The following is a 22,377-nucleotide window of genomic DNA, read 5'->3' on the forward strand; positions in this document are numbered from 1 at the left end:
TTTTTCTTTGTTTTTTAAATTTTTATTTAAATGGATAATCTTTAAGTTCCTTGTTATCAATTATGATATTGTTCACAAACCTAGGATTTAAAGCTTTTATAAACAGCCCACAAACTCAGAAAATGCTTTATTTTACATAACTATAGTTTGATTTGAAATGAGGTCTTAATTTAGTATAAGATTGATTTAGCAGGAAGGTTAAATGTATTCATTCTCTTTGAAGCATTTATAACTTAATTATATTTCACCCTTAATTCCCCACTGTTCTTTGGGTTTTTGCCAAAAAAAAAAAAAATAGTCTGGCTATTCACCCCAATATATATATATTTTATACTGGTATACTTATCTTCACTCAATGTAGTCTAGTAAAAATAATTGCAATGGAAGTGATGGAAATAAAAGTTTGTTTTTGTTTTAAATGATTGTCCAAGAGCATCATCATCCATATTTGGGGAAGTGGAAAGTATTAACATTTATTGAGTATTCGCTACATACTTTGCACTGTACCTAGTTAGTTGACAAGTATTATATCTTTTAATTCTTAGAATAACATTGTGAGGTAAGTATAATTCTCTCCATTTTACAGATGATGAAACTGAGACTCAGAAAGATTCAGTTATTTGCTCCACATCATTCGCTTAGTAAGATTGTGGTATTGTAATTTGAATCCAGCCAGCCTGCTTCCAGAGTCATGTTCATTTTGGGCAAAGCTTATATTTAAATGGGGATAACCTTTTTAGTTTGTGTGCAACAGGATAATTATTTTAAAAATTATTTTTTAAAGAAAATAAGCATAACCAATGGACACAAGACACTGGGAGGGGGGTGAGGGAATATGCCGGGGAGTAGGAAAGGCTGGGGGAAGGTCAATTGGAAAAAAAAAAGAGACATATGTACTACTATTTGTAATACTTTATTTAAACAATAAAAAAATAATGTAAAAAAATAAAGAAAATATATGTTGCCATTTTTAATACAGGTGGGAGCCATAGTGATATGAATGGCATAGTCATTCCCTAGGGTCAACAAATTTCTGTTAGGCCATCATGAAAGCACTGTCAGTACCTTTTAAAAAGGTGAACAAAAATATTTTGCCCCACTTTCTTGTTTTTAAGATACTCCAAGTCAAAGAAATGGGAAAAGCAAATGGTCATTCCTGTTCAGTTTGACAGACCTGAAATCAATCAAGCAAAACAAAGAGGGTATGGGCTGGTCGTATTTGGTATTCTGTCTCAAGGATGATGTCGTTCTCCCTGCTCTGCACTTTCATCAAGGCGATAGCAAACTACTGATTGACTCTCTTGAAAAATATGTGGTATTGTGTGAGTAAGTATCAAATTATTTTCTACTTATTGAAATTGGATTGTTGTATTGGACTCCAGGCAAACTCTTTTTACTTGTCAGTGGGTATCAGCGACCTATGTGCATACCAGGGCACAAGCAACTTTTTATTTTTCTGGGATATCAACTATTTTGAATAACATCTTGCCATTGTAATATTTTGGATCTGCAACCTGTTATCATAGCACTATTTTAAAGAAAAGTGGTCTGATATTTTTATACACATTTAAATGAAGATGCATCAGTAACTTATGGATTATCTATTTACCAAATTAACCTTTTATTATGTAGTTTTTATTAGGTATACAGACTTTTATTTGTAATATTGCAAATTTAAGTTAGGCAAATTTAAGTTAATTATAAAATTACTAAAGGCCCCATTCATGAAATTCGTGCACTGGGGGGGAGGGTGTGGTGGTGTTCTCCCTCAGCCCAGCCTGCGCCCTCTCACAGTCCAGGACCCCTCGGAGGATGTCCGCCTGCGGGCTTAGGCTCGCTCCCCACTGGCAGGCGGACATCCCCCCAGGGGTCCTTAGCGCTGCCATGGAGGTGGGAGAGGCTCCCGCCACCGCCTCTGTGCTCGCCAGCCATGAGCCAGGCATCTGGCTGAGTGGCGCTCTTCTAGCCGAGGGACACCATTAGTATACGATCGGGGTTGGGGAGGGACGTGAAAGCTTGGCCAGCTGGGGAGGGACTGTGGAAGGGCTCCAAGGTGTGTTCGGCCCATCTCGCTCAGTCCTGATCGGCTGGACCCCCGCAGCAAGCTAACCTACCGGTCCAAACGTCTGCCCCCTGGTGGTCAGTGCACGTCATAGCGATGGGTCGACCAGTCGACTGTCTGCCCCCTGGTGGTCAGTGCATGTCATAGCGAGTAGTTGAGTGGCCTTAGGATATCATTAGCGAATTGCGCTTTGATTGGTTGACTGGAAGACCAGACTCAGCATAGTAGGCTTTTATTATATAGGATTTTTAAAAATCTTGTATCTTACATGTATTCACCTATGTGCCTTTGTATACACATATTCTTTCTTGCTGTTACTCTCATCAAATATATTTTGGATATCAATTATGTTCTGAACACTGTGCTAGTTGCTTGATATTTAGTAGTGAATAAAACAGGCACATTTCTTGATATCTGAGAGTTTATGGTCTTGTGAAGGATGCTGACCAATAAGTGGCAATAAAATCAAGAACTAAGATGAAGGATGTACAAGGTGCTTTGGGAGCTCCCAGGAAGAGAGGAAAGGGTACCTCATTCAGACTGCAGGTTGGGTAGGACTCAGGAATACTTTCTGAGGAAGCGACATCTAAGTTGAAACCTGACAAATAAGTGAACATTAGCATGAAGGGGAAGGAGATATTTAAAAAGAGATGTTTTAGATAGAGAAAGGATGTAAAACATGATGTAATCACAAAACAGTAATTCAATATCACAGGTCTGCATAGTGAGAGAAGGGAGGTTACTAAATATAAAGATGAGGCCAAAGAGCTGGGTAAAGGCCAAAGCATGAAGGATCTTGTAAATCATGTTAGCAGGTTGTTCTAGTCATCTAGATGAAATTATAGTGGCATGAAATGGGAGAGTGACAGGGAAGATACAAGTACAGTGGGGCCTTGACTTATGAGTTTAATTCGTTCTGAGACCAAGCTCGTTAAGGAGCTCGTTAACTCAAAGTACTCTATCAACTCAATGCAAAAAATCAGCCGAGAGACAGCTGGTATCTCAAAAAACTCGTTAGTCTGGACACTCGGTAAGTCAAGGCCCCACTGTATTAGAGTTTGTGATTGATTGGATATATGGAGGTGAGAGGTAGAAGTTGAGATTTTCAGCTTGGGGAACTGTAGGGATGATTGTTAACTTCATGAATAATGTCCTCACTTTATAACAGGAAATAGAAAAATGTCCTTATTTTATCATGTCTAAATTTAGATTATATAAAGCTAAGAGTGATCCAATTGTTGGAAGATACTATGTATTTTCTGGGATGACATTTTATCCCCTACCATGTTGATCATTCCTGCTGACATTAGATATGCTGATCAGTACCAGTAACCATAAGAAAGTCAGGCCTGGTTGGTAGTATTTGGGTCTGGATCTTCAAGTGAAAAGCTGTGACTAGGCTACCATACAGGAGATTACTAGTAAGTAGATTTCAGGTGAGACATTGTCATGATTGGGGCAGAAAGTTTGGCCCTCTGAATAGCAGGTGTTAAAGACTTGGGTTTTACTTTTGAGCAAGCAAGTTCATTAATCAGTGTTGGCTCATTAATCAGTGTTGTGATGTAACACTCACAAAATAGCTCATTCAATCTGGGACTTGATTAAAGCATAGTACTAAGGATGAAGTGGTAGAACCTCTCTACTCTACTGGTGGGTTCATACTTTGGAGAACTGGGCTTAATTTTAAATGTGTTAGACCAGTGGTCGGCAAACTCATTAGTCAACAGAGCCAAATATCAACAGTACAACGATTGAAATTTCTTTTGAGAGCCAAATTTTTTAAACTTAAACTATATAGGTAGGTACATTGTTATTAACTTAATTAGGGTACTCCTAAGGCTTAGGAAGAGCCACACTCAAGGGGCCAAAGAGCCTCATGTGGCTTGCGAGTCGCAGTTTGCCGACCACTGTGTTAGACTAACTAGTCTACATGAAAAAGATGACGTGTAATAAAAGGGATAAGAATGGTATCATGAAAAACTTTAACTTGAAGAAGAGGAATTTTGGTGTAACATTAAATAAAATCCAGACTTCTTCTTATGGTCAACGAGGACCTGCCCTATCTTAGCTCTTTTTATCTCTTAAACCTTATCTCACACTATTCTTTTCTGTAGTCTAGCCACATGATTTTCTTTCAGTTCCTAAAACACCCTAAGTGCTTTCTTGTCTTAGGGTCTCCTTATGTATGCTATTTCTTTTGCGTGGGATATATTTTTTCCTTTTTGATCCTCAAGATAATAGTTTAATGGCACTTCCTCAGAAGAGCTTCTGTGGATGCCACTGTCTCCCATATAATGTAGGTTCCCACGTCCATTCCTTTTCACTGTCTCAGTCTCTTATTTACTTCCTTCATGGCCCTTAACAGAATAAAATCATTTTGTCTATTTTTTAAATGTTCTGCTCTAGAATGTAAGCCCATACAAGCAGGGATTGCTTTTATCTTGTTTGCATTGTCTCCTGAGTTCCTAGCCACAGTGCATAGCACATATTTGTACAATCAATCTTAGTTGAATGAATAAATGGTATGGTACTTTTAATTCTATAAGTAATATTGAAAGGGATGTTAAAAGAAATAAATTGTACATTTGTTTTGTATGACTCCAAAGAGAAAATGAAACAGATTTTAGCTTAAGATGTAGAGTTTTCTATCCTGGATGGGAAACTGATATACTCAGCAATCTATAATAATAATAACGTAATATGCTAATTAGACCGAACAGCTGAACGACCTTCTGGATGTCATTCCGGACAAAGCCACGGTGACGAGGGCCGAGGCAGAGGCAGTTAGAGGTGATCAGGCAGGCAGGCGAGTGGTTAGGGGCGATCAGGCAGACACATGAGTGGTTAGGGGTGATCAGGCAGGCAGGCGAGTAGTCAGGCCAGCAGGGGAGCAGTTAGGGGCGATCAGGGAAGCAGGCATTAGGGGCGACAGGCAGGCAGGCAGTCAGGCAGAGGGGTTAGGGGCGATCAGGCAGGCAGGCAGGCGGGCAGTTAGGTGCCGGTGGTCCTGGGCTAAGGGACCGCCGCGGCGCGCCCCCGTTCCCCTTGTGCATAAATTTTGTGCACGGGGCCTCTAGTCACATTATAAGGGCATGTGTAGCTTGAACGTGTGCTGGTCATATTTTAATGAGGGCTGTAAGTGAACTGTTGTTTTCTTTCCTGTATTTGTAAATTACTGAGTAGTAAATATAAGAATCAGACAGTTGCTGATAAAAATATAACCATTATCGGTGAAGCTTAGATATGCAGCATCATAATAATTCACCCCAAATTAGTTTTGAAGTGTTTGTCATTTTCAGACAACTGCAGGTCTCCCTCAAGAGGACAGATCACTTACGATGTGAATGAGAGCAGACTAGAAACTGCTTTCTCTGTTTGCAGGCAGATCCAGGAACAGGAGAGAGCCGGGATGGGATTATGCCAAACATGCACCTTGTTTTTTCCTGATTTCAGCAATCAAATGTGTCCCTGTGAAGGAGAATTTCTTTAGAACAAGTGCATATTTCCATTTGGAAACATGAAACCGGGGGAATGGTGGTGTTCTTTCTCCCTCTATTTTTTTATTTAACAACTAATTTTTTAAATTTTTTTTTTTGAGGAACTGGGTCAAGAGCTGAAAAGAGCAATAATCAAAAAAGATATGACCCCTGCCTTCATGGAGTTTGTACTATTGTGGAAATGTAGCAATATTCTGGAATGCCAATACTCTGTAATTGCCTAACAATATACTACTTGTCTTTTGGCTGATGTACTTTAAAAATGTTTTGTTGATTTTTTTTAGGGGCAACTAAGTCTTAAATTTCTTATGTCTCTCCTCCTAGAGCTCTCCCCAGCCCCTCATCACAGAATATTGGCTATAAAAAATGAAATCCTTCCTTTTTACAAAGTATCTGTGGTTGCTTGTTCATTGGGCAATCATTTCTTCTTCCCATCTACAGTTTACTGACTACAGTTTTAGATCTGTAGCCATAATGATCTGAGTCCAGATAGTTGAAGGTTGTATTTTTGTTCCCCTTCTATATGCATAGCCAGAGTTTTGACTTTAATGACCAATTTTTATTTGGATTTTAAAGAAATAATTTGACTTAGTTATTGTTAGAAACAAAATAATAACCTATGCAACAGCAGCACTGTGGTAGAAAAAAGTATGTTTTTATATTAGTTTCTTGTTCTGGTGCTACATTTAAAAGTTGATCTGTTATTTAAAAATACTATGTGAGAACCTGTACTCTAGGTCTTCATATTAAACATGACCCCAAAAGGTGCTCAGAAAGATGGTATTTAATGAAAATTGAAAATTAAAAAAAATTTATTTTTCTACTGCAAATGATTCAACCTCAGCTATTTTAAAAAGCCAATGGGCTTATTAAGCTCCTATTGTCTCTGAAGATTGAGTACTGTTTCTGAATATGTAAGAATAAGATCCTGTTTTGGATTTCATAGTCTCCTTAGCATTGCTGTTGCATTCTGTTATGTTAGAATGGAGAAGAGATAACTGTTATTAAAGTTCTTATCTCAAACATTTATGATAAACTAGAAATAGATAGTAGCAAAATAACACATTCAGTTTTTAAACACAAAAGTTGTGGATTCATTACAGTTGACTTACTGAGTTATCAAACTTATTTGAATAGAAAAAAGTGGGTAATTCATCTGATTACCTGAAATTAGACAGATGTCTACTTGGAATGTATTTTATTTGTTCTGTAGCTTTGAAGAAATATAAAGAAAAACTTGTGTCCAGAGCTTAATAAGCAAGAACTAAAAAATATTATTACCTGAACTGTACATTATATAACCTTGTTAAATATGTTTGTGTGTGCTAATAATTACGGTTAGCATAATTCATGATCTTTAACTGATAATTCATCTATCATTTATATTTTTTAATAGGTTTTACTGATTTCAGAGAGTAAGGAGAGGGAGAGAGAGATAGAAACATCAGTGATGGGAATCATTGATCGGCCCCTACTGGGGATCGAGCCTGCAAGTCAGGCATGTGCCCTGACTGGGAATTGAACCTGGTTCATTGGTCGATGCTCAACTACTTAGCCACACCAGCCGGGCTGTATCTTAAGTTTTTAACATCTTATATGCAATACTACCAAGCTGTGGAATGAAATTGGAAACCATTTCAAAATGGGACATTTTCCTAGAGTGTATATAGTATATATACTGATGAATCCTAGAGTGTGTTTTGTCTTACTTTAGTTTTGATGATATAAAGAAAGATATATTTTTAAGGTTTTTTGCTACAATTCTAACAGGAATTTGGGTTCATTACAATGTAGTCCTCTTGGTTTTACTTAGAAGAAAAATATACTTCAACCCTTTTATATTAGTAAATTTAATATTTCATGTAGTTTTGGAACTCAAGGTAGTTCTAAGTACTTGTTAATATTATATTAATGGGAAACAATTCAAAAACTAGACATTTAAGTTTTTCGTTGTTGTTAAGGAAAAGTAACTGCACTAGAGTTATTCAGCTAGTAATTGATGCATTATGCTAGCATTTTCAATACATCCCTTCTTTTTATTACAGAGCTCCACAGGATAAAAGAATACTTCTTGTGAATTGTCCGAATAAGAGTCTTTCACAGTCTTTTGAAAATCTTCTTGATGAACCAGCATATGGTTTAATACAAGTATGTTTCTTAAATCTGTATTATTAATCTGTTAATCTATCTCCATTATTTTATATACCCTGTACCTCTCAACTTTCTTAGTTACACAGAATGAGGCAAATGTCTCTTTGTAAACTTTATAAAACTGTTTGCTGTAATTTTATAGAAATAATAGTATGTTTTATATTGTTAGAAGCTTCCTTGGTTCTTAGTTACTCTCAAAGCATTTTTTTCCCTTTATAATACTGAAATAGCTTTCATTGATTAGGTGAAATATCATTGTGTAAGCTATTTTGAATTCATTAATGAGAAAATTAGGCAAAGATCTGGTTTGAATTTTTATTTTCTATTTAAGTAGGTTCTAATTCCTCTTAAAATATTTGAGTATATTCTTGCATTTGGCTAAAAATGTGCACTTGACACAATAAAGTTAGTTAATTTTTCACTCAGATTTGTATGTAATCTAATGAAATGGTTGTTTGTCCATTCATTTACTCACTTATTCACTCAACAAATGTTTGAGTGCTTACTCTGTCCCGGATATTCTCTTGGTTCTTTTTTTTTTTTTAAATTTAAATTTTTATTGATTTTAGAGAGAGAGGAAAGGAGAGAGAGAGAACATGCAACATCAATTAGTTGTTACACTTATTTATGCATTTATCGGTTGATTTTTGTATGTGCCCTGGCCGGGGATCAAATCTACAACCTTGGCGTGTAGGGAAGATGCTCTAACCAACTAAGCTATCGGGTCAGGGCTCTTCTTGGTTTGAAGTTAAACAAGATAAGTAAGGAAGACAAGAGAGCTAACCACTGATTAAAATAAAAAGTGAGGGCCCTGGCTGGGTGGCTTAGTTGATTGGAGCATTGTCCCATACACCAAAAGGTTGCAGGTTCGATTTTCAGGGCATATACCTAGGTTGTGGGTTTGATCTCTGGTTGGGGTGGGTACAGGGAGTCAACCAACCAATGTTTCTCACATCAATGTTTCTCTTTTTCTCTCCCCTACCCTCTCTAAAAATCAACTAAAACGTATCCTCATGTGAGGATTAAAGAAAAGTGAGGGAACAGATTTTCTTACTGTGATTAAATAATCAATAAAGATTGACTTTAAAGAAGTAACAATTTTTGCTAATTATGAATAATCAGGCATTTTGGGATTTAGAAGTAACCCTAGCAGTAGAAAAACCTTTTGCTGTTTTTTTAGGCACAGCACTGCCCAGAACGAATTATTTTTCTTGGCATGATTTACTAATCATATAATTAGATTAAAATATCAGCTAATATGTAAGTATTGTGAGCTTTTAAACTTAGCTACCAAATATTTTGTGTTAGGCTAGTGTGGTACTGCACGCTTCAGAAATACATAATGTTCTTTTGTGAAGGCAGGACTGCTAGACAGAAGAAAGCTGTTGTGGGCCACTCACCAATGGAAAGTAAGCACTGCATATGTTTCTGATGTGCAGATTGAATGAAGCCTGCAAATCATTTTTTGCCTGTAATTCAATCAGTAGCATTAATTTCCCATTTAATATACTATTTTAACCAAATGAAAAGATTGGCTTAGAAAATTAAATTTTTTCTCCTCGGAAAAAAATAATATTTTAAGATAATCTTAGACTACTCTGTTTTAGTGCTGATTTCCCATCATGAGGTATTTATATTTTTCATTTGAATTAATGCTAATATTTTTCTTTCTACTACATAGAAAATTAAAAAGGATCCTTATACAGCAACTATGGTAGGATTTTCCAAAGTCACAAACTACATTTTTGATAGTTTGAGAGGCAGCGATCCCTCTACACATCAGCGACCACCTTCAGAAATGGCAGATTTTCTTAGTGATGCTATTCCAGGTTTAAAAATAAATCAACAAGAAGAACCGGGATTTGAAGTCATCACAAGAGTGAGTGGAGATTTATATTAATATAGCTCTTATATTTTAACCAGAGGAATGTTTTTAAACATGTATGAATGCTATATAAATAGAAACTCAATTTTAGTTTTATCTGCCTCTTTCTCATAATCCTTTCTTGTAACTTTCTGCTAACATATTTAAGAACTGACACTTGTCTTGCCACCAAATTGTTCTTCATCGATTACTACATATTCTTTCTGTTCATTAATGTTGGATCTCTTTTTTTTTGGTTACCTTTCTTTACTGTTATAATTGTATTATTAGTTATTGTTGTTAATCTCTTAACTGCACCTAATTTATAAATTGAACTTTATCATTGGTATGTAAGTAAAGGGAGAAACAGTATATATAGGGTTCAGTACTATCCACGATTTCAGGCATCCACTGGATCATGGAAACTATCCCCTACAGAAAAGGGAGGGAATATTATATACTGAAAACTATGCCAGTGAGTTTAGGTATTCAAAATATTTTTAAAAACAAACCCAAATACTAGTAGTACCCTGCAAAGTAATTCTGACATTCATGTTTAATATCATTTAACTTTTCTACATATGAGTCATTAGAGTTGTAACTACAAAATTTTCCTTTCCTAGCAATAGCCTCTAAATTTATGGGTCCACCCCAAAGTGTTCCTAAAAGATCTCTTTCGGTCTGTAATGCCTCCTGGAAATAAAACTTCTTTGCCTGAAGAAGCAGATTTTTTTCAAAGCTCTAGTTACTTCTGGTGACCCTTTCATAAACTGCTTTAGCCACTTGTGCCCCTTTTGTATATTCAGTTTCATCTGAACACTGCAAGACCTCTTTGACCATTCCTAAGTTGAAAGCTTGTTTTGAATCCAGTTTGAGGGCCCCACTTAACACTTTGAGAGCTTATCTACTGTGTATAATTTCAGCCAGCCGGGCAGCTCTGCCTCAGCTTAGTATTTATTATACCCATCTCCTTGTGAACAAATCTGATCTAACTCTTTCTAGTCATTAATCTGAAATCACATGCTGTAATAAATTCTGCTCCTCCAACCAAAGCCCAATCTTCATACAGTGGGATACTTTTTAAAGAAAGTTTCTTAAATCTTACTAAGGTGTTTTCCATCCTCTGGGGTTCCTAGTACTTTTATTGCTTTCAGATCAGATCCTGAGGAGAAAGTTAACACCCAAGAAGTTATTCTTTGTACTTGGATTGTTCATAGGGAGAAAAGCCAGTGCCATTGTCTTCCTTCTGAAGGTCACTAGATTCCCCCAGGAAACAGTGGAAGTTTTCTTTTTATTTCTTCCACATGGAAGCCACAAGATGTACTATAAAGTGACAAACCCATTTGATGTAGCAATTTTGTCCTTAGAGAATAGATGATGTTTTCAGAAGACTTCTTGCAATTTCCTGTTTGGACTCCATTCCTCTTTGCAAGCTGCTTTCTCTTACTGGAATGATCTGATTACCTTTTAATAATAATGAACAGATTGCTTGTTTCATTGAGTGGACAGCAGTGAATAGTGACCCTAGGCAGTGGTAGGCAAACTGCGGCTCGCGAGCCACATGTGGCTCTTTGGCCCCTTGAGTGTGGCTCTTCCACAAAATAGTGACTTCTGCACATGGGCCACGAAGTTTCAATCGCACTGTACATGCACGCCCACACGTGTTATTTTTGGTATTTTGTGGAAGAGCCACACTCAAGGGGCCAAAGAGCCGCATGTGGCTCGCGAGCTGCAGTTTGCCGACCACGGCCCTAGGGGATTGCTTCTAGTTCTGTTCCAGAGGCACCAGTCAAGACACTACTACTATAAGGTTTTTATTCTCATGGGAATCTTTTCTTTTTAAAATAATATGGACTTTGGACCTGAATTATGGCCAATCGTTACATATCTGCGCAACAACACTTTTGAATTTGCTACAGTGCTAGGCTGCACATAGTTAGAACATTATAAATATCTAAATTGTGGTACTTAATTAAAGGGCTTATATTGTAAATGGCATTTTTAAATTACCAACATCCGTTAATTGAATTAAAAACTGTAGAAAATACCAAGTGGAGCTAATGAATCAGTTCTGAGAGCTACAAATTTTAGTTTGGAAGAAAAACTAATTTTAGAATATGATTAATGGAATAATACTGTTTTTTAATAATATAGCATACCATTTAGTGTGAAGGGTCTCTTATAGGAATTTACATGTTAACTGTTCTGCACTTACATAATTGAAACCCAAAATAGCAAATGTTTTTCCATCCTGAATTTATAACCCAATTATTTGTATGTTTAGTAGGAGGAAAAATGTATGGAATGTTAACTATTTAGTTCATAAACTAAATATTGGAAAACAAGGGAAGATATTAAAAATGTTAGGACATTTCTGAGTAATCATATTTTAGATTAAGTTTCTATTACCATGATTTCATTTCACTGGTTAAAGGTATACTTTTTATTGGTTATTTTATTTTAGATTGATTTGGGAGAACGACCTGTTGTTCAAAGGAGAGAGCCAGTATCACTGGAAGAATGGACTAAGAACATTGATTCCGAAGGAAGAATTTTAAATGTAGATAATATGAAGCAGATGATATTTCGAGGGGTAAATACTTTAATATGGATTGTATTTTAAACTGCTGGTGTTCAAGATTTTCTTCTTTTTTGGGGGAGGGGAAGGGAATGAATTCCTTTTTGATGAATGATGCTTTAAAAGTGTTGTAGGACAGAGTTAGATGCTTGTGATGTCCCTGATGTCAGGTGGTATACCAGTAAGCCTAGGGAAAGATATTTTTCCTTACTTCAGATGTGATGGGTTATGTGAAGAAGACATGTATATGCCCCAGTGGTAGTTGTGTTATCCAGTAATGATTTAGTTTTGAAAGACTAAACAGCCCCACTGTCTGCTATGCAGTCTGTTGTATGTACTCTGCATTATTTAAGCTTTCTGGCAGCTGTTTATATCTTGAGAATCCAGAAGTCAAAAACAAGATTGTATTTACTGAATTGAGCTATTTTTATGTATAAGACTCAAATATTAGTCTTTCTGTTTATTTAAATGCAAGCTTTGTGAACTTAAAGTACTGCATTCTTTTTTTACAAATGCGTGTAATATGCATGTTTTCTTCAGGGACTCAGTCATGCATTGAGAAAGCAAGTATGGAAATTTCTTCTGGGTTACTTTCCTTGGGACAGTACCAAGGAGGAAAGAACTCAATTACAAAAACAAAAAACGTAAGTAATTGTCTTTTGTATGTTCATCAAAGAAATTCAGGTAACTCACCCATAGAAATTAATAAAGGGTTTTTATTTATTATTATTATTTTAAAATGTTTTTATTGATTTCAGAGAGGAAGAGGGAGAGAGCGATAGAAACATCAATTATGAGAATCATTGATCAGCTGCCTCCTGCATGCCCCCTACTGGGGATCCAGCCTGCGACTTGGGCATGTGCCTGACTGATCCGTGACCTGGTTCATAGGTTGATGCTCAACCACTGAGCCACTCTGGCTGGGCAGTAAAGGGTTTTTAGATGACTATTTAGGATATGTAGACTAGGATATGGGAAAGTCATTTTATTTTTATCTTTTTAATTTAAAAATTATGCCCACCAGTGCAGGAGTATGAGGGGGTCCACAGATTGTGTTTGGAGGTATCTTTGAGCTCACTGAGTAGACACCATGAGCAAAATTTACTCTCTTGAGTAAAAAACAAACAAACTATGGACAAGAAATTATCATTGAAATTAAATGAAGGCAGATATATCCAAGGAATATTGCAGGGATTTGATCCCTTTATGAATCTTGTGATAGATGAATGTGTGGAGATGGCAACTAGTGGGCAACAGAACAATATTGGAACATGGTAATACGAGGAAATAGTATCATCATGTTAAAAGCCTTGGAGAGTATAAAGAATGGCTGTGTTCACCAGAGAAATCAGTTGCTTCTACATGTCCCCTCTCCACAGCACCTGTTTTACTATAATATAAAAATTGGGTTGTATGCATTTTCATAGTGAACTTTTATTATAAACTTTGTGGTAGTAAAAAAATATATTATGAATGCCATAGTTATTTCAAACCAGAAACATTTATTAGACCTTGTTGTAGTTATGTACAAATATTTTGAATACTTGAAAAATAACTAATTAGATTTGGATTTTAAAATTCCTCATTTATCTAGATTTATTTTTGTTATTTATTATGAGATTATAAAATAGCTCATAAAAAGTGTATTTGCTATTTAGGTTAATTACTTTTAATTAATTTTTCTGTGCTCTTGTAATGTAACATAAACTGATCTTTCATTTTTTTTGGAAGAGTGTTTCTATTTTTAAATAATCTCTCAGATTTGAAAAGAAACACAGAACAACTTTCTAGGTACACTCTTATTATTAGTTCATCAGTCTAGCCTTTAATTTAAAGCTCACTCCTCATCATTATGTGCATATTCAAACTCTCAAACAATTCTTTTCAACTTTTTTGCCAGTTTTTGTAAGACATTTTTACATTAACAAGCTTATGTAGTAAACTTGTCACATTTTAAAAAGTCTGTAGATTTGTATTTGTAATTACTCAGAAACTTTCATGGTTAAATACTTAATGACTGGAATAATTTTAGGTATGATATTAGGGATTAAGGTAAATGTTTCCTTACAATCATACCTAAATTATTCTAGTAGTTTAAGCAAAATTTATGACATGTATAAGGTTGTTTTATTTTTCCTTTGTTTTCATAACTTTAAACATTTCAGTATCATTTATAAACTTGCATCTCACTAGCATTATAAATGCTTTGATAAAATGTTTGTAGAAAAGCTCAATTAAAATTTTTAAATAAAATGTTCAAAGTAAGCTGTTTTTGGTGTAAAATTGTTTTCTATAGTGATGAATACTTCAGGATGAAACTACAGTGGAAATCTGTCAGCGAGGAACAAGAGAAGAGAAATTCGAGGTTAAGAGATTATAGAAGTCTTATTGGTAATTTTTTCTTAATTTTGGAAGTGCACGAGAAAGGTTTACATTAAAATCTTGATAAGATTTAAGAAATGAATATTTATGTTATAGAATTGGGACTCAAAAGAGAAATCAGAATTCAAGAATACATTAGCATGTGTTTACTATTCTTTTTAAAAATATATATATTTTATTGATTTCAGAGAGGAAGGGAGAGGGAGAGAGCTATAGAAACATCAGTGATGAGAGAGAATCATTGATCGGTTGCCTCATGCACACCCCCCACTGGGGATTGAGTCCGCAGACCAGGAATCAAACCGCGACCTCCTGGTTCATAGATCAACGCTCAACTACTGAGCCACGCCAGCCCGGCAGTGTTTACTATTGGTTTTTCCTCTTCAAATAGCTATATGAAGTTAGTATATTTATAAATACTGATATATTTTATATTTTAATTTCAAAATGTGAATTAGTAAAAACAGTATTTAACTTTACTTGCTTGTTGAATTAAAATTATTGTCTTATTTTAAAAAGTTTGTTTATTATGAAAAATTAGGAACTGTAGATGAACAAAGAAAAAATTAAAATTAGTTTGTTCCTGTCATCCAGAGATAACTGTTTAAATAGGCTTTGGTTTATATCCCTCCAGATCTCCTCTAAATATGAATATATTTAATTTTTCATTAAATGACTCCAGATAGATAGAAAATTTTGGTCAATTTTTGCAAATTGAATAACTATTAACCTAAAAAGGAGATGAATGATAGAATTTTATATTAAGAGAATTAGATTTATTTTTAAATAGTGAATACTGGTTGTGTGACTCTTATGATAAAGGCCAGGTTGGAAACGTTATTGAAGGAATGCATAGCTATAGCTGTACAAGAATTTTTTTGATAATCACGATATTTTAAACATTCCCATATTCATTCAGTATTTTCTTAGTGCCTATTATGTAGTAGGTTCTCCTAGGCATTGGGGATAAATCAGGGAACAAAATAAAATTCTTTAAGTAGCTTTTGTTCCTGTGGGGAAGAACAGACAGTAAGTAAGATAAGAAGTAACATATGTGGTATGTTAGTGATAAGTGCTAAAATAGAAAAATAAGGCAGGAAAGATGGTTAGGAATTTTATGTGTTGTGTTATTTTAACTTGGGTGATCAGAGGCGGCTCTTCTTGAAAAGGTGATATTTGAGTAGAAACTTGAAAAAGGGGATTGGTGAACTATGTAGGTACCTAGGTGAAGGGCAGTCCAAGCAGAAAGAAACATGTGTTAGACTTGTTTCCATCCCAGGGTCTTGATGTTTGAAGTACAGTGGAGAGGTGAGGGTGGCTGGAGTGAGTTGGGTGGAGTATAGAAACTGATGAGGTCAGAGAAGAAATGATGGATGTGGTAGAAGATAACGCGTTGGATGCTTGAGAAGAGAGGAGAAGTTGTATAGTAGTTATATGAATACGAAGAGGATGAATGGTAAGAAAGGTTAGTGATGGTGAATGTAAAATGGGATTAGTCGGCATGGTTGTGTTCTTCAGTCTTAAATTTTTAGCTACATCAAGTTGGACGGAGAGTTGGATTTATTTTTAACTTAAGTACTCATTGTCTTTCTAGAAATAGTTTCTAGAAATACTTTCCTTATGAAATAGCATTTTTTTAATTTATTTTTTTTTTTTAGTATTCTGCTTGGCAGAAATATACAAGAGGAAAAAGTACAAATAACTTTACTGTGTTTGAAACACCTGTTAAGTCAGATAATCTGTATTGGCATTATGACTATGTAAATTGTGCTTAAGTTAATAAAAAACTCATTATGTACCACTTTATCAACTGTAATATGAGACTGAAATATTTTGACATTTTAAATGAAATTTTACATTTATAGCATTTTTTGTATTGCTATTTCTTATTTCACAATTCTATAGATATATACTTCCTTATTAAATCTCATGTGGTATAACAGAAAGTTAGAATATTGATCTAATACATTCTAAAAATGTTCTTTCAGAACCTGAACTGGTCATCATCTATTGTTAGATTCTACTCTGTTATATAATATGCTCCCATTTCTCCACAACTTTTAAACAGAATTGGTTATAAAGTACATTTATCATTTTGAGTTTTAAAAATTTCCAATTTACTGAGGGATTTAGGTTAGAGAAATGCTCTTTTTAGTTGTAAAGTCTTTCCCAAGATGCGTTTAATAGGTTCGTGAATTGAATTGTCAGTATAACTTGGGATACTCTTGTGGTGATGTTTCCAAATCTGTTTTGAATGTTATGAAATCATTTCCAGTAAAATGTGGATTTTCATTTTTTCAAAATTAAAATAAATTGCTTATACTAACATATAGACTGAATAATGTACATATGAGAATAAGGAAGTAATTTGTCCTGAAGATGATTATGGAACATGATGAAGAAATTGATACTACTTCTCATAATTAATGAAGCAGATATGAATGAAACAAATCTCTTTGATTACACTTGATTGCATAGTAGCTTTTTTCATTACTATTTTCAAATAATACTGCCTAATTACAAGCATCATGACTGGCATTTTTATTGCTAACTAATGTGAATTACTACCTAGTGTTGCTTTTAATTAATGGGAAATATTGTCTATTATTCAATTAAAAGATTTCTGTGTTTAGATAAAAATATTTAAAAACATACTCATGGATAGGTAGACTGATTTTTGAAAATGATTCCAAAATGCTACTTTATTGCATATCTGAAATGGAATTTGATTACTTATTTTCATTAAGTAAAGTCTTGGCAAGAGAGTAAAGTTAATAGCAATAAAAATAATCCTGTACTTATAAGATGTGAGCTTTATAAAAATCTGTTTTTTGAAATGTTTTCATATATGTGATTTTCCTCCTCAGAAAAAGATGTTAACAGAACAGATCGAACAAACAAATTTTATGAAGGCCAAGATAATCCAGGGTTGATTTTGCTTCATGACATTTTGATGACCTACTGTATGTATGATTTTGATTTAGGTAAGTTCTACTCTAATATTCTAATTTAAAAAGATTTAGAATATTGATCTAATACATTTAAAAAATGTTCTTACAGAACCTAAACTGGTCATCTTCTATTGTTAGATTCTACCCTATTGTATAATAACTTCCCCATTTCTTCACAAGTATTGATTTGAACATTTTTAATACTGGCATTGCTCAGTGGTTTAGCATCAACCTATGAACCAGGAGATGAGGGTTTCATTCCTGGTCAGGGCATGTGCCTGGGTTGTGGGCTCGATCTCTAGTATGGGGCATGCGGGGGGTGGTTGATCAATGACACTCTCTCATTGTTGTTTCTATCTCCTCCCTTCCTTTCTGAAATCAATAAGAAAATATTTAAAGAAAATAGAATTTCAATTTATTAACCTGTTAGACATATGTATCTAATAGTTCTGTGGCCTAATTTTTATAGGGATTGTTCTACAGGCACTGGAAACTTACAAGGCTATGGCTCCCAAATTGTGCACTGAGGAGCACTGTGTTGTCTTAGCAAATTCATGGGGACAACGTGGGATATTTTAAACTTTTCAGGGAAATATAGTGACATCTATAGGACACAGCTTAACTACTAGCTGAAATAGGGTTTCAAATTAGATCACCACATTACTTCTGATGAGTTACATATATGTGTGTGTGTGTGTGTGTGTGTGTGTGTGTGTGTGTGTGTGTGTGTGTATAAAGACTTTTTAAAATTGATTTTTAGAGAGAAGAAGGGAGAGGGAGAGAAACATCACTGTGAGAGGGAAACATCAATTGGCTGCCTCCTGCATGTCCCCTACAGGGGATGGAGCCTGTAACCCAGGCATGTACTCTTGACTGGGAATTGAACCAGCAGCCTTTCCGTGCATATGACGATGCCCAACTGAGCCACACCAGCCAGGGCTGAAGTTATATCTTTGTTAAGCCGTGTTTTTGGCCTTGGCTGTGATAAGCAGTACTGGTGAAAATAGATTAGGTACAGGAATGAGGTTGGCGGTATCCAATTGGATTTCAAGGTTTGAGAAGTGGTGTAATGCCCAACAGATGCTAAGGTCATAGGGCATAAATACTTAGGTTGTTTGGATCTAACTACTTAATAAATGGAAATGTTAGTTGTTTCTTTGAGCCATGGGGTACCTTGGAAAAATTTACTTAGATATTAAGGGTTCTGTGAAGTGAGAAAGTTTTGGAACCTTTGTTTGATATGCTTTCTCCCTTATTAAGGAATGTATTGATTTGATAGACAGGCAGTGCTGATAACTCTGTAGGGGCATGTAGAACTTTACTTTCTTTTCTTGGAAAGGGACTGCATGCCCTATAGAGTTATCAGCACTGCTTGTCTAATATAGTTTCAAAAATGGGTTGAAAACACTGGTACTGTAGGTCAGAGTTGGGGATTGCATGGGGAAGAGATGCTAAGGAATAGATAACCTAAGAAACGAATATATTAAGGGGCAAGTGAACTTGAGCTATTTCTTAAAAGACCAACAAATTCCCTAAGCATCAACCTTTAAATAAGTTTAAGCAATGGGAAATTTCTGAGTATACCTACCAAGAGAGGGATTCCAAGTAGAGGATAGTAGAAGTAGATATTTTCCAGATTACTTTAATATAGCTAGAAACATCTTTTGGAGAAGGTAATTGGATATTTGGCATGTAAACCCAAATGAACCTTGAATTATGGGTACATTTTATTCACCATTTGTATCTATGTGAATTCCTCCTGGCTTCTTATATGTATACTAGAGGCCCGGTGCGTGAAATTTGTGCATGGGTGGGGGGTCCCCTCAGCCCAGCCTGCACCCTCTCTAATCTGGGACCTCTTGGGGGATGTCCAACTGATGGCTTAGGCCCAATCCTGGGGATCGGGCCTAAACTGCCAGTCGGACATCCCTCTCCCAATCCTGGACCACTGGCTCCTAATTGCTCACCTGCCTGCCTGCCTGGTCGCTCCTAACTGCCCCCCTGCCAGCCTGGTTGCCCCCAACTCCCCCTCACGGCCCGCCTGCCGGCCTGGTTGCCCCACACAGCCTGCTGTTCAGTCGTTTGGTCGTCCCTCACTAACCACCCCCTGCTGGTCTGGTCGTCCCACGCCGCCTGCTTGTTCAGTCGTTTGGTCATCCCTCACTAACCCCCCTGCAGGCCTGGTCGTAGGCAGCCATCTTGTTAGGGCATGCGGGTTAATCTGCATATTACCTCTTTATTATATAGGATTAGGGAAAGATGTAAACACTTTATGGATCTTTGAGGCATTGGCCCATTTGGTGACAATAAGTTGAAAATCACAGATTTCTCTTTAAATTTTCACCAGTCTGTCACACTTATAATGTGTCTCAGCTTGGATCATTGAAGAAATATCAGTAGAGTGCTTTTCAGGTTATAGAGTGCTGTCATACTTGATTTAGATATAGATTTGGATTCTAATAGCAGCCTTTTGAAGAAGTGGGAAAGTAATGCCTACTTTAGGCATAAGGTTATAGTGGTTTGGAGAGTGATTCAAGTTTGCACAAGTAGTAAATATTGGACTGGTGGGGGTGGAAACCCAGATCTTTCAGGCTGGATTTCTTGCCAGTATACATTCAGCACCCTGGCCCTTTGCCAGCTTGGTTTCTGTTACCACTGTAGGGAAGGGAATAGGACCATATTCCTAGGGAGTAAGAGGCATTGCCTCAAACTCTCAGGTAGGAATTTTGAGGTAGGAATTAATTCATATTCTCAGAAAGAATTCCTGAATGCTCAGATTTTTTTCAGGGCATAGGCCCAGACCAGCTAACTGCATAAATTGCTCTTTTAGTTTGTTTGTATTAACCCCACATTCTTTCTAGTCAAATACTTAAGTTATCTGAAACATAAGCAAGCTTTCCATGAAGAACTCTGGCCTTGTGAGAAGCCAAGGTAGTTTTCATAAAGCAGTGGACCAAATTTCTTGCCTTTTACTCATAGCAAAGGAACTTGGACTGCATGTAAACTCTTATAGGTGATTCTGTCATATTTAGTTAATTTAACTTATTAGCCCATAGACGAGGTAGGTATAAAGTTTATTTGTGTTGAATATAATCTTAGTAGAGGCACTGGGGGCGGGGCGGGGGGGTTGCCTCAGCCCAGCCTGCACCCTCTCCAATTTGGGATTGCTGGCTGCCAACTGCTCGCCTGCCTGCCTGCCTGCCTGATCACCCCCTAACCACTCCCCTGCCAGCCTGATTGACACCTAACTGCTCCCCTGCCTGCCCAATCGCCCCCAACTGCCCTCCCCTTCTGGCCTGATCGCCCCCAACTGCCCTCCCCTGCTGCTGGCCATGTGGCTTTGGGTGCCGCCATCTTTGAGGGTGTGACAGTCAATTAGCATATTCCTTCCTTATAGGCTGTGGGTGCCACCATCTTTGCGATGGCATGAGGGTCAATTAGCATATTCCCTCTTTATTAGATAGGATTAATAGTAAGGAAGGAGACAAAAATGATCAAAAGCAGACAGAAGACAAACATTACAAAAGCAGTTAGAAAAACTCAAGGAGGACTGAATTTTAGTTCAAAGACCCCACACCTAGGGCATATCAGGTATCTGCTTTATAGGGTATGTTCATCATTATGATCCTGAATAACCAATAAGTGAAATTATGCTGTATATAAGAAATCAGGGAGTGTCTAATTTTAAAAAATGATTTCCAACTCCTAAGATTATTTAAAATTCGATACTCAAAGGCAGCGGTTCTCAACCTTCCTAATGCCGCGACCCTTTAATACAGTTCCTCATGTTGTGGTGACCCCCAACCATAAAGTTATTTTCGTTGCTACTTCATAACTGTAATTTTGCTACTGTTATGAATTGTAATGTAAATATCTGATATGCAGGATGTATTTTCATTGTTACAAATTGAACATAATTAAAGCATAGTGATTAATCACAAAAACAATATGTAATTATATATGTGTTTTCTGATGGTCTTAGGCGACCCCTGTAAAAGGGTCGTTCGACCCCCAAAGGGGTCGCGACCCACAGGTTGAGAACCGCTGCTCTAAGGGTTAAAGTTCAGTTGACCTGGAAAATTAAGGTAGATGTAGATGAAATGTTATCAGTGTGAGAGTATACACTAGGGTAGTAAGGATATCATTTCTCACACCTCTCCACTGAAACAGTTGCTGTGTAAATAATTTCAGGGAACTACTTCAGAAATTGTAGTAGTGCTGATTAAGATGTGCATCAGTCAGCACTAGTGAAGGCTCTGAGTGTTTCTGAATGCTAATTTAAACAGCCTTAGTCTTTCTTTAATTAAAAGGAATTTGTAAATTAATTCCACCCCCGCAACTCATGGCATATCCCAACTAACATCATGTATAAAATGAAATAGATTACAAGCAACTAGAACACAAAGATTAACTTGCTTCAGCTAAGACTTACAGAAGAAATATGGTAGTGATGCCTTACGAAAGCTGAAGATTTAAAGGATTAAATTGGCTTTTAAAAATTTTTTATTATACCTTTATAATAAAGCATTACCTCCCCCCCTCCAGTGGAAAGGTGCTTTGTAAATCTTTTGAATAGTACACTTCGAAATATTTTATTATAGACCACATGCAGTCAGTAAGACCCAGTAAAGTAAGTACTCTTTTGCACTTTGTTGAATTCAGATCAAATTTCTTTCATGCTTTAATTTGTTTAACCTTTATATTTGACATTGCTTTCACTATGTCAGTGCCATGTAGGAAAATTTTGGTGATAACAATTTAATCTTTCTTTCAACCTACTTATTCTTCTTTTTTTTTTTTTAAAGTGCTGTATTAGTCAGGGTTTGTCAGAAAAACAACCATTAAGATTAGATGTGTTTGCCTCGCTCCTTCACCGCCCCCCCCCCCCCCAA

General features: G+C 36.1%; 1 protein-coding gene across 2 annotated transcripts in view; it reads left to right on the forward strand.

Moving 5' to 3' along the window:
* Nucleotides 1-22,377, forward strand: part of TBC1D15 (TBC1 domain family, member 15) — a 75,847-nt gene that overhangs the window by 37,850 nt on the left and 15,620 nt on the right. Inside the window, exons 5-12 of one of the 2 annotated variants that reach the window (XM_005884122.2) lie at nt 1,116-1,326; nt 7,605-7,707; nt 9,069-9,119; nt 9,392-9,589; nt 12,039-12,167; nt 12,693-12,796; nt 14,449-14,543; nt 17,402-17,518. In XM_005884122.2, the coding sequence (XP_005884184.1) occupies nt 1,116-1,326; nt 7,605-7,707; nt 9,069-9,119; nt 9,392-9,589; nt 12,039-12,167; nt 12,693-12,796; nt 14,449-14,543; nt 17,402-17,518 (1,008 nt within the window). The remainder of the gene's footprint in view (nt 1-1,115; nt 1,327-7,604; nt 7,708-9,068; nt 9,120-9,391; nt 9,590-12,038; nt 12,168-12,692; nt 12,797-14,448; nt 14,544-17,401; nt 17,519-22,377) is intronic. The other variant, XM_005884123.2, reaches the window with a different exon arrangement.

Source organism: Myotis brandtii, unplaced genomic scaffold (genome assembly GCF_000412655.1).
Source record: "Myotis brandtii unplaced genomic scaffold, ASM41265v1 scaffold82, whole genome shotgun sequence".
NCBI lineage: Eukaryota > Metazoa > Chordata > Mammalia > Chiroptera > Vespertilionidae > Myotis > Myotis brandtii.